At 46.4% G+C, this 12,059-nt stretch overlaps 1 protein-coding gene across 2 annotated transcripts; it reads right to left on the reverse strand.

Moving 5' to 3' along the window:
• Positions 1-940: 940 nt before the first annotated feature.
• On the reverse strand, positions 941-10,507 carry NCAPH (non-SMC condensin I complex subunit H). 2 transcript variants are annotated; one of them, XM_068662096.1, is made up of 17 exons: positions 10,182-10,507; positions 9,983-10,076; positions 9,547-9,639; positions 8,345-8,483; positions 7,689-7,807; positions 7,192-7,381; positions 6,525-6,616; positions 6,162-6,364; positions 5,570-5,718; positions 4,911-5,017; positions 4,357-4,479; positions 3,927-4,034; positions 3,064-3,228; positions 2,643-2,759; positions 2,318-2,397; positions 1,920-1,995; positions 941-1,459 (listed from the first exon to the last, which is right to left on the reverse strand). In XM_068662096.1, exons 1-17 carry the CDS (start codon positions 10,385-10,387, stop codon positions 1,400-1,402), a joined length of 2,121 nt encoding a protein of 706 aa, XP_068518197.1. In that variant the 5' UTR covers positions 10,388-10,507; the 3' UTR covers positions 941-1,399. The 2 variants fall into 2 exon arrangements, with proteins under 2 accessions (XP_068518197.1, XP_068518196.1); XM_068662095.1 differs by having other exon boundaries at positions 7,689-7,810; positions 10,182-10,504.
• Positions 10,508-12,059: the final 1,552 nt, after the last annotated feature.

Here is a 12,059-nt window from a genome sequence, read left to right on the forward strand (position 1 = left end):
ACTAACCCTAACCAAAACTGTTAGCCTAGCTATTAACCCTAAACATTAAACCTAACCCTATCTCTAACTCTTAACTCTAAACCCTAAACCTGATTGTGTAACCCTAACCAAAATCATAAAGCGAACACCTAAGCCTAATACTAGCCTTCTAACCCTAACTCTGCAACCCCTGTAATCCTAATCCTCACCTCTAACCCTGACCATGAAAATGGCCCCAACCCTAAGAGCCCTAACAATAGCAACCATGCCATAGCCTTAACCCTGACCCCCTAACCCCCTTAAAATCCTACCACCCGCAAAACCCTACTCCTGAGTCCCAAGTACCTTCCCTCGTACCCACAAGCAATTCCTGTGCCACCCAACATGTCCCTCAGTATTGGCTCTGGGTGCCTGCATAGCCTCAGCCCCTGGGGGCAGAATTGCCTGCGTAGGGCCAGCTCTGTCCCTCAGTGCCCCCTCCAAAGCCATGAAAACAGGTCTAGGTTCCATTACCTGACACACCCACACCGTTAGCAGGGCCCTGAGGGTATTCATAAGCCTCAGTGGCCCCTGAGGAGCCTCACCCAGGGCCTCCACCTATGCCCAGGAGACCTATTTAAGCTCAGCCTTCACTCTCTGCCTGAGCTGCATCAGGAGTGCTGGTCTCCCTGCCTCATCACCTCAGACCTAGACCCAATCCTGACCAGACTTCTTAGCTTGGCCTCAGACCTGCTTCAACACCATGAGCTTGCCTAGTGAACTCAGCTCCTGGTTGAACCTGGCCATCATCTCCAGGTCTTATGTTTACCTCATTGAGGTACTGCTTGACTCAGTTCTGGCTGGTGACACTCCAGTGATCTTCTCCTCTTAGGAAGCCTCTTGCTGCTCCCTAACACTTGTGTTAATTAGTTTTTCTCTTGCTTCAGAGACCCCTCCTGCCCCCTCTCAAAGGTCCATCAAAGAAGTCTGTAGGAATTTATTATTATTAAGCTCAGTATAAAAGATAAATCACTTCAGGGAAAGACCAGGCAAAGGAACAGGACTTAAGGAAGAATTGGAGACATGAATACCAGTCAGTGTGCTGTGAATTATAAGCAGACAGTGAGTGACACACAAAGTAGCCTTTGCTAACAGGTACTGGTGGTTCACAGTGAGATTGCAGAACTCTGCTATCAAGGCCCAGGAAAGAGGTAATGGATCAAAGATGTCAGGCTGAACTGTAACTGTCCATCCATATGGGCTCTGTGTTTAGGTAGGACCATGTCCATGATTTAAGTCTTTCTGAGGTGGGATTTCTCAACAACAAGTCTGGGAGGAAAAAAATCTGCCGCTGATGAGACAGTCCATAGCAAGAACAGGCCAGCTGAAGAGCAGAACTCTGTCCTGTGGGTAAGCCTCGATGCTCCCCTCTGCACAAGGTTCAGTTACCTTGTTTCACCAGGACATCAGACAAGTCCTCTGTACCCTCCAATATGAGATTCTGTGAAAACGAAAAAGTTAAGTTCAATAAAACCAGGCTCTTCCCTTCGAGTCTGAAGGTCCAGCCTGATGACTGCTCCAAAGCAGCTGAATAAAAACACGAGGAAGGTTCAGAACAATCATAGCCCCTTCTGTCTCCGCTGTTGGTGCACAAGACCAAGGCCTCCCATTAGCCGTTCTACCAGTCTGAAACACCCCCAACACTTATAACAAGAATGCACTCATCCCCCTCTGCTGCCAGACCCAAGGACAAAAAAGGACAGACAGAAGTTAGGCTGGAAATGCTGAGAGCACTAAACAATGGGCTTCTCATTCCCAGCATATCAACCTGATTTATGCTCCCTATAAACATGAAACAGGCTTAAGGTCCTGATGTAAATATAAAATGGCCCAGCTCTTGGTGCTTTTTACTGTTTCACCCAATGCTCCTACCATATCTCCTCTGCATGTGTTTTACTTACCTTCTCATTTGCCAGATGCAAGAGGCAGGTGAAGGCTAAAGGGACAGACAGATTTTTCACCAGTATAGAAGGCAGCCTATGGGAAGAGAAGAGAGGACATCAGGATAGCCAGTCTACTGAGACCATACAGATAAAAGCATGTCTGCAAACCATCAGGTCATCAAAGATTAACTGCACGTGTGACAGCTTCCTCCCACGTCTCTGGTTTTCTCTACCTTTTCCCTCCCACTAGCAAAATACAACCTATAGCTTCCTCAGGGAAACCCAGAGAGCGAGAGAAGACTTTCCCCCATCAGGGTTCAGTCAGCAGATTGTAACAAACACACGGGTCAGGGTTTGCCCAAGCTCAGCTGAAAACTGCCTCATCTTCAGTCCAACCTTTGTTAGGGCTTCTCTACCTGTGAAGCAGTTCCTTTGTGATGTCGCTGAAGGCCTTCTCGCCTGTTACCACTGATGGGTCTTTCTCCATATCTTCAATCTATTCAGCAAAAAGACAGACACTGCTGAGACAGATTTTGTTCCCCAGAATGCAGCCTCATGCTCAGAGAACAACCACTGCAAGTCACTGCTCACAGTCCATCCTTAACAAACACCCCATGGGAGCAAGACTACTAGAAAGGAATTGCCACTAAACTTGCCCAAGAACAGAGCTAAGCACTGTTACTTGCAGTACATTCTCTGATCCTTGGTCCTGTTAAAGTACGTGGCTCTGCCTGCACTCACCTCTGCCAGCGGTTGTTTTTTTCCTGTATCAAGTAAGATGTCCCACATGTTTTGCTTTAACTTCTTCATGTCCATTTTCTTGGCTGTCTTTGCATACTGAATTGCTATCTTATTGACCTGAGGAAAAGACATTCTGGCTTAGCAGACAACACCTGAGCAGAGGCAGCAGTAGTACCCTCAGTCACAGACACAGGAACAATTAAAACATGATTTTCCCTATGGGAACAGTGAATGCTATCTTACTACTAAACCCTTATTTTAATTTATTTTATTTTTATTCTCTTACCTGAGCTATCATTTGAGGATAAAGTATCCAGTAGCAAACCCAGGAGATCCTGAACCAGGGACACTGCTGTCTCAGAATTTCTAACTACCCAAGGCAGTGAGCAGTTCACATCTGGGCAACAGCACAAGTCCTTACCTTCTGGGGCTCAGCAATAAGGTTCAGCTCTCCATACATTGTAATATCAGCACCAACAACTCCATTGAACTCCTCGTCTTGACCCTCAGGGTGAGCATTAAGGTTGAAATGCTCTGTTTGGCTCATGAATTGAATGGGATCATTGTCATCACCGCTGTCTGCGGCCTGATCAAGAACAGATACAGCAGTGAGGCCACCAAGACATCTCTGAGCAGCCAGAGATGCCCTGCACTGAGACAACAAGAGCACACAGCCTACAGAAGAGTGGTAATACCTGCCCACTTTTCCTGTGGAAGAGTCTTCTTCAGCCTCTCCCCACACCTTTTAGCTTGTACTAAGGCTAAACTCAAGGGAGATCTAGAGCACGTAATATCAAAACGCTGATCTACTAGCAAAATTGACAGAAATGAGGGCTCTCCTGCCAGCATGGGACCAGCTGAGATTTGTAACAAAACACGCTCAGGAGGTTGCATTGGCCTGGCAGAAAACTGAAGCTTTAGAGGAAATGTATTTAAGCAGGAGCTTGAAACAGCTGGGAGCAAGCGTCACTGTGCAGAGATGACTGCAGAGGCGAGTAATAGTATTTACTCCTCCTTCAGGGTAGGTGTGTATGGAAAAAAGCACAGAAAGGAGTTTCTGCAGCAAGCTGTCAGGCAAATTCCAAGGGCAGACAGTTTAGTTGATGTTGTTAGTGTCCCAGTGAGAGCGAGGGGATAGAATTGTACACAGAGAACCTCCCGCACCTTTGTCACAATCTGATGTCAATTCTATTTCACTAGTAACTAATGCTGGACATAGATTCTTCCTAAATTACTCCTACCACATGTCAAATATTGGTAACAGAAAAATCTTGTCCCGGTTACCTGCACTGCAGGGCAGAAATTGGAGGTGTCATTGGGGTTGTTGTAATCATACTCGCCGATCTCATCTTCATGATCCAATGAGCTGCCTGGCTCAGACGGCCTGCAGAGCTGCAGAGATGAGACTGGGGAGTCAGGAAAGGAAAAACTCTAGATATTTCTCAAAGCAATGCCTACACCTTGTTAATTCATCGCTACCCCTTTTCTGAGTCTGCTGCCTCTTCCTCCTGCTTATGTATCAGCTCACCACCAACTCCCTCGTAAAGCAAAACAGCCAAGCACAGGCCACTCAGTATCCGTAAGAGGGCTAGGTCACTGACTGGCATCATGCTGCCTCATCTCGCAGCCTGAGGAGCATCCCAGAGCATTTCAAACAGATCAAGAGTGTTTTTGTGCAAAATCCTCTTGGCAACAGTTCCACAATGACTCTTACCTTAACAAGTGGTTTGAGAAACAGCTGGACAATATTGTTAGGATTATAGTTGAAGTCTGCAGGAAGTGTGGTGGCCTTCATGTTTTGGCTTTCCAGAATGGATTTGTTCAGAGTTAAAGCAGCCTGTGGAAGACATTAAATCATGCAATATCCAATACTCAGAGGATTAATGCACAAATAAGTGCTTTGAACACAGGTCTTTGTTCAAAAGGAGAAAAGTTCTGACGTATTTCCAAAGAGTAGTACTACAACAGTCCAGTCAGTGCATCCAGTGACTTTAGCACCGCATCCTGGGACACACAACTGAGCCTGAAGGGTGTCTCTTACTTACAGGTATTAGCCAAGTAGAATCCATCCTGATTCTTTATTTCAAGGTTGGAAAATCTGTTTGTAACATGCGTTGGAATCAGAAGACCCCTCTCCAAAGAACATGCACAATATTGGGTATACAGAGCCAGTTTCAAAGGAGAATGAGACAAGCCACTTGCAGATTACAGTGCTAAAACACAAATATGGCTGAAGACAGAACAGAGAGGTAGAAACTCAGTGCATACCTTGGTCTTACGGAAATACGTCTCAAAGTCAATATCCTCATCAAAGTTTATTTCAAATCCTTTCTTTGCCATCCTCTTCTTATTCTGTTGTTCAGAGATAGAACCAGCTGCAGAAAGGAAGGTAACAGTAGTTTGTGACAATGAAGACAAACTCAATCCCATCTTGAGCATTGGCTCCACACAGACAGGTCACCTGTGTCTTTTTACAAACAAGGTCTTTTTTCTTTGTTAGGGAAAGCAATAAGTGGTGTCCTCTGCTTCACATTTTAATGGGATCAATATTCTCTTTATAGAAGTAGAAAATAGTATTATTCTTTTTTATTTTTACACAGAAGGTGGGGAAAAAAAAAACACAGGATCTGTATTAGTACTATCACATCCTATTGCTGCAGTGAGACACCCCCTCAACTTTGAGCATCATTAACAAATGCAACAAATAGAGAACACATTAGACATCAAAGTATCCACACATGACTTAAAGCTCTTCTGGTGTCTGCACTCAGTACTGCTTCCAATCAGGCTAGAAAAGAGCCATGCAGACATGTCCCATCTTTTCTGTCTGTGCTTTATGAATCACATACTGCCCATCTCCAAACATAAATAGGACCTGGCAGTAGCCAGATCTTCTAGTATACGAGCTCCTGTCCCTAAATACATACATTTGTGGTGAGGTTTGAAACGCCAGTGGTCTGGGCCAGCCCACATTGAGAGAGTTTGGGGACTGAAGTAGGAGTATTCCCCTGGCTTCATGGAGAGATGAAAGCACATGGTTCCGATGTCTCCCTCTCCAAAAGGAACTGCATCAAGTCTGGAAAGAGCACAAGTTGCTCAGTGAAATCCTTCCTTTGACACACAACAGGCCTAAATATGTGTTTAATACCCAGACCAGGTCTGTACAGACATCTCCTGGTCCGTCTGCCAACACATGTGCAAGATTCTTGCTCTCTAATCAGCAAACAGTACTGTCGGTAGTCTGTGAGGCTACTGCAAAAACAGCGGTGGGTTTGTCAAAGGGCAGGCTGAAAATGGGAGCAGAGTGAGTAGATAAGCAAACACTGGGGAAATGCAACCACACAAAAGGTTCCCTTGGGAGTCAGAGACACACATTCCTCAATGTACCTGAAACTTGATCATAAAGTAAGCTATAGCCAGATGGAAAGCATGCACAATAAACTAAAGAACCCCACACGAGCTGTCTTAACTTGTTACTTGCTATCAAAGCAAAACTATAGATTTTCATTGATCACTCACCCCTTGCTCTCATGGACTGTCCTGAAGGACTTGTTTTCTGTGAATTCCCCAATTTCATCTGCTACTTTACTCCTGGGTGAATCAGTGTTGAAGTCATCATCTGGCAGCATGAGAACACCATCTTCTACATAACTGTCTATCTCTGCATTGATGTTGAACACTTGATCACTCTTCTTAAATTTATCCAACAGGGCTGACACTGACTGTAAGGTAAGAAGGTGTTCAGGGGAAAAGTTGCAGGACACCTACAACCCCGTAGCACATCCCCCTGCCTTGTGTATCTCTGAGATTGCCTTGGGGTGACAACTGTGTGCACAGAATACAGCTTAAGTATCCCACCCTGCTCCAAGCCAACTAATATACCTCATCATGGGATTCAGCATCCCAATGTGTAAACTGGAAACCAGCCAGTGAAGAGCAGATGGGGCGTTTTTCAATGCACTGTGATAGCAGCACTAGAGACAAGAACAAGAAGGAGGTATTAGACACAGGGTAAAGTAACTGGTAGCTAAAACAAATGCTAGGTGTTAGATTGTTCTTAAAGTCGCATATACAGGCAGCTCTTCTTGCATATAGAGCAGGGCTCACTGCAAAAGCACTTGGACTTTTTCTTCAGCAGCAAGGTAGGTTCAACTACTTCTGTAACTGAAGGATGGGCATAATGCCGGGAATCTTATCAGAGCAGTAAGGTTTGGTAGTATCTGCAGGGTTAAAGCAGTCTAAAAAGGTCAGCCCTTAACTGGAACATGCTCGTCTTAATTGCTGTGCAAGCTCAGACCATATGTATGTGCTGTGTGACAGGTCTGCTGGAGGTTAAGCTACAGGTAGAGATCTAAAACCTACAAGGATCCTGGTTTGTCAGCAACCAGTCTCAGCTTGAGCAGGATCGTAAGAAGGGTGCCACAGGGGAGCCAAACAGACAAAACAAAAGTACAAGCAAGCTGGCTGAGACTAGAATGAGCATGCTTGGAAGATGAAAAAGATCAAAAGGTCTGGATGGGCCAACTACTCAGTGGTTATCAGCACTCACAGTTTAAATCTGTCACTTTCACAGGATCACAGTTTGGCAGAGTGACGGTTGCCGAAGATGGGAGAGGCACGATCTCCGAGTCAAAGAGGAGCTTACTGTGGCAACTTTGGGTACGCAGGCTGGTGAGGAAAATGCCAGCTGTGCTGCATTCATCAAAAGATGCTGATGTTTTCTGAAACATGGGGTCAACCTACAGGTATGGAATGAAGTAGAGAATGGAGCATACAGATGGTGAGACATACATCTCTACAGAAGACTTTTAAGTACAACAACAAAGGGAGAATGACCTATGCATCTTTTTCAGCGAGGACAGCGCTCTCACGGCTGCCTCATGCAGAAGGATTAAACGCAAGTAAGAACAATCTTGTTATAATAGCAGAATTCAGACATGCATGTGAATATTACAGCCCAAAAGAGGACTGCACAGTTAGGAAAACAAGAGTGAAGTGATGTTTCCTTCTTTCACCCACCACTGCAGCAGTTCCACCTCCACCCACCTCACATCTGCGATTATCATCTGTCACATTGATGTTGTTCAAGTTCTGCTCAATGGTTTTGAATGAATGCTTTTTCTTTGCCTGGACTCTCTTGACAGTACCAGAAGCTGCACTGTCTTCTGCTAAAAGCGGAAGTTACAGTTAGAAAACTTGCAGTTTGTATAGCCAAATGTATGCACACACACAGAAGCCCAGTAGGTACGAAGTTACCCACATAAGTATCGAATGAGCATGAACCACTAACATTTCATTGCCTGTATGCTGTAATTCTTTTTATCATGTATATTTTGTCTTAACAGCACATGATTGTTTTGAAGCAAAGGATAGCAAAGACTAGGGTACTGCATGCGCAAATTTCAGATCAGGCTCCCCCTTGTTTGCTTTCAAATCTATCTGGCCAAATCATTAAATACAGGACTGAGCATCATACTCAGGTTCTCATCTCAACCTCCCTTGCTCAAGAATCCAAACTAATTCAGTATTTTTCAGCCCTTGAAAAGAATCAAGCTAGCAGTACTGTCCCAGATATAGAGCAGTGCTTCAAAAACGTAAGCTAAGTGCTTCAAAATTCATGGGTGCTGCATTAAGTACACTGACGTTTCTTACTTGTAGGTTGAACCAGGAACAGCTTAACAGAAAATGAGTGAATGGCACACCTCCTTTTGGGCTGTCCGTATCTTCTGTAGGTGTCGAGCCCTTGCCCAAGCCTCCAAGAACTTTGTACGTATCTGCATGGACTACGTCTACACGCACAGCATAAATCTTCGCACTGGCATCAAGGGTGCCAGCTGCTATCTGACAGAGGAAAACAGGATGCAATTGTTACAGTTAGAAAGGAACAAGACACAAAAGATGCAAATACAGAAGACAAGCAGCAGACCTGAGTTTCTGAATTCTTGTATTACAAGCAGAACCATGAGCACATATAAAGATTTATCCAGAAACCTATCAGGAATCTAGGTACGCAGCAGGGGTCAAGATATATCTTCCCAGGCAGAGGATACAGTTTGTTTTATCAAGGTTTTTGGAAGCGATCACAAAGAATACTTAAAGTTGCCAAGATTAAGCAAGGGGAAGAAACAGAAAGGTGCAATTTGCATCTGCAACCTCTCTCTTCCACCTTCTTTTGGTATTTCCTCTTGGTATTGTTCTGTTTTTTCCAAATTACATAGTCAAAAGAAGCGAAGCGACCCTTCCAGATCACAGGTCAACCAAGAAAGGTGAGGAAGCACCTACTCCAAACCTGCACACTGTTTCCTGTTTCTTCCTCAGTTTCATCAATTATAAGATACCTAGCTCACCAGTTCCTTGAGGCCATGTTCAAAATCCCTGCCAAGAATTCATCTCTCCCTCATAGCATCAGTGAATTATGAATAGAACTATGAATAGTCTTTGCCCAGGCAAGTTTTGAAAGGTTGGATGTGGTGCTTAGAGTGGGTGACGTTAGTAGAGTGATGGTTGCAGATGATCTTGGAGGTCTTTTCCAACCCTAATGATGTTTCTATCTATATCCTGATGGCTCCTACACTCAGGTCATACTATCTTCTTTTCTTTTACAACCAGTAACAGAACATGGCTGTAACACCCAGTATTTACCTCAGAAGCCTCACAAGTCTTATTCTTAAACAAGCTCTCCTTTTGAAGGACCATAACTGAAGGGAGAATTTAGCCTTTAATATCTGTAGTACAAAAGCATTCAGCACCATATGGTTCTGTTAAAAACAACTGTGCTGCCTCTACCGGATCTCTTACTGGAAGTTTAATTATTTGAGGTTTTTGCTTATTAAAGCTTAGTTAGCCTTAGGTGGTACAGATCAGAGACAAAACACTGCAGTGACCAGGCAGTAATTTCTCTCACCTTGAAGTTCATCAGTTCGGAGTCCTTCTGTTTCAGTATATCTGTCATATAGTCTATCAGGTGTAAGCCAAAAACATTCTTTGTGGTGATTTTCTGAAATAAAGCACACTTGAGAATCAACACCTGGAAAATCATACCTGTCAATCTGCCTGTGCACCGTCATTCTGCAAGAGAGGTTGCAGCAAAACCTGACTGCATGTGCACCATGCCACATCCTACTTAGTTATGCTTGAAAAGCAGTAACAGAGATTCAAATCCAGACCTATCACGGGGCTATGACGCGGCTCAGAGGACCTGGAAGAAGAACTGATGCCACTGCTCGGTGAGGGGTCAAAAACCCTCCTTGGCCCTAGGCAGCTCAGCAGCAACGGGCTGACGCGGGACCCAGCGGCGGGGGGGCACGACGAGCAGCGCTTCCCGAGGGACGCCAACTCACGTTCTCGGTGAACAGCTTGATGCAGGTGGCGTAGTGGTCCGAGATCTGCGCGTTCGTCCATCGCGGGGCCGCCGACAGCGACGCATCCGGCTGCCTGAGGGAAGCACGGGTCTGCGCCGGGTAGCCGGGCCTCCCCCCTCCCCACCCCCCGCGCCGATCGAGCGCGACCCCCACACCGACCCCGGGGCCCAACCCCTACCCGGGCACCGGCGAGACGAGGCCCAGCGCCGCCTGGGCGCCGCCGAGCTGCAGGTCCACGGCCCGCGAACGCCGCCGCTGCCGCCTCTCCCGCTCGTCATCGTTGCCGGGGCAGTCGCTCAGCGTGGGGGTGGCCGAGCTGCCGAGCGGCCGCGGCGCGGGAGACGCGAGCCCGCCGCTGCCCCGCCGGGGGGTCGCGACGCTCATCCTGGCAGCGGGCACCGGCCGTGGCCGCGGCCTCCGCGCCGCCGCCTCCCGCCCTGTCTCCGCCTGCGGCCCGATGGGCGCGCGGCTCCCCGCCCGCCCCGCCAATCGAGCGCGGCCGCTCCCGGTTTGAATTCGCCGCGCGCGGTGGCACTGCGCAGGCGTCGGGCGTAACGGCCCCGGCCCCGGCCCCGGCCCCGGCCCCTGCCCCTGCCCCTGCCCCTGCCCCTTGGTGTGTTGTTCAGTCTTGGAGCCAAGATTTCCCCTTGTGAAACCCGTTATAACTGATGAAAGCTTGTTCCAACTTGCACATAACAAAACAACAACAAAAATCTAATTAATGAGATGATGTTGCTGTCAGCGTACTGCCTTTAGAAGCCCGTAAAAAGTGTTGTCAGTGAAAATATGGCTAGGCGCTAGAACAGGTTATGGATTCCCTGTCCCTGAAAGTGCTCAAGGCCAGGCTGGATGGGGCCCTGGTCAACCTGGTGTGGTGGGAGGTGTCCCTGTCCATGGCAGGGGTTGGACTGGAGGATCTTGGAGGTCTGACCCAAGCCATTCTCTGATTCTGGGCTCTCCGAGTTCCTAGGGATGTCCCAGAGTTTGTGGTGGGTCTTGGGACTTCCCAGGCTCAGGGAGGAGAGGGAGACCCTGCCCTGGCCCATCTGAGTCCTCTCCCACTTAGGCTGGATAGCACTCAGCAGCTCATGTGTCAGTGCCATGCTGCTGGGGATAACTTTGTGGTTTTTTTGTTTTTTTTTTTTTGGTTTTTTTTTTTTTGTTTGTTTGTTTGTTTTTTGTTTTTTGTTTTTGTATGTTTGTTTTAATATAATTTTCAATGGATCCTTATCTTCTTCATTCCTGTAAAATTTTACATGAGAATGATGTGATATGTGTTATGTAGTTGTGACTTGCAGAAAACGGATTCCACAATCAATAAGATTGTGAAGTAGGTATATTTCTTCAGCGCTGGGCAGCATGGGGGGTAGTCTCACCAAAGTCATGCGCACCTGACGCAGCAACTTGCCTTGGTTATATGGAGTAGAGTTACATATGCATGAAGTTTCCCAATACACCTATACATATTCATAAGCTGTCCCCACTTCATATTAAAATTAGTTCTAAGAAGTCATTTCCATAAACTCCTCCCATCTGCACTTGTGCAGTGTATTCTGGTGGTGGTCATCGGGGGTCATGGGGATGAAAGTTGGTGACTTTTCCTTGTCACCACTAGCTGACCTCTTGTTTTTGCAGACTCGGTAGCTCCTTGGCTCTTGTTCATCCACAGGACCAGTTTCTACCAGTTTCTTAAGATAGGTTCACACTCCTATTAGGAGACTGACCTTGGCAAGGGGCCCAAGGCTTCTTGCTTTAGTTAATTTTCACAATGCACCATAGTTAGCAAAGACATTAAGTAGCATCCTAGCTAATGCCATCAGCGCTCTACCTCTACTTGATAAGATTCTTCTAACTCCCTCTCTCAGTTGTCGGTTAATAATTAATGTTTCATACAACCTTTTTAAAACCTGAGATGTGAAATGTCTCCCCTGGTCTGAATTGATCTTTTCTGGAGCTCCAAACTTGGTCACCATGATTTTTAATAAGAACTTTGCTACACTGCTTGCATCTGCATTCCTAGTGGGGACAGTCTTTTGTTTGGTGTGCACTGCCTACC

This window comes from Anas acuta, chromosome 27 (genome assembly GCF_963932015.1).
Source record: "Anas acuta chromosome 27, bAnaAcu1.1, whole genome shotgun sequence".
Taxonomy (NCBI): Eukaryota; Metazoa; Chordata; class Aves; order Anseriformes; family Anatidae; genus Anas; species Anas acuta.

Excerpts from the sequence above, each read along its gene's own strand:
- NCAPH (XM_068662095.1), bottom strand. The coding sequence starts at position 10,387 with ATGAGCGTCGCGACCCCCCGGCGGGGCAGCGGCGGGCTCGCGTCTCCC. Across the intron at positions 6,365-6,524 it reads ATGCTGAATCCCATGATGAG|TCAGTGTCAGCCCTGTTGGA; the intron begins GTATATTAGTTG and ends CTTACCTTACAG. Across the intron at positions 4,480-4,910 it reads CGTATTTCCGTAAGACCAAG|GCTGCTTTAACTCTGAACAA; the intron begins GTATGCACTGAG and ends TGTCTTCCACAG.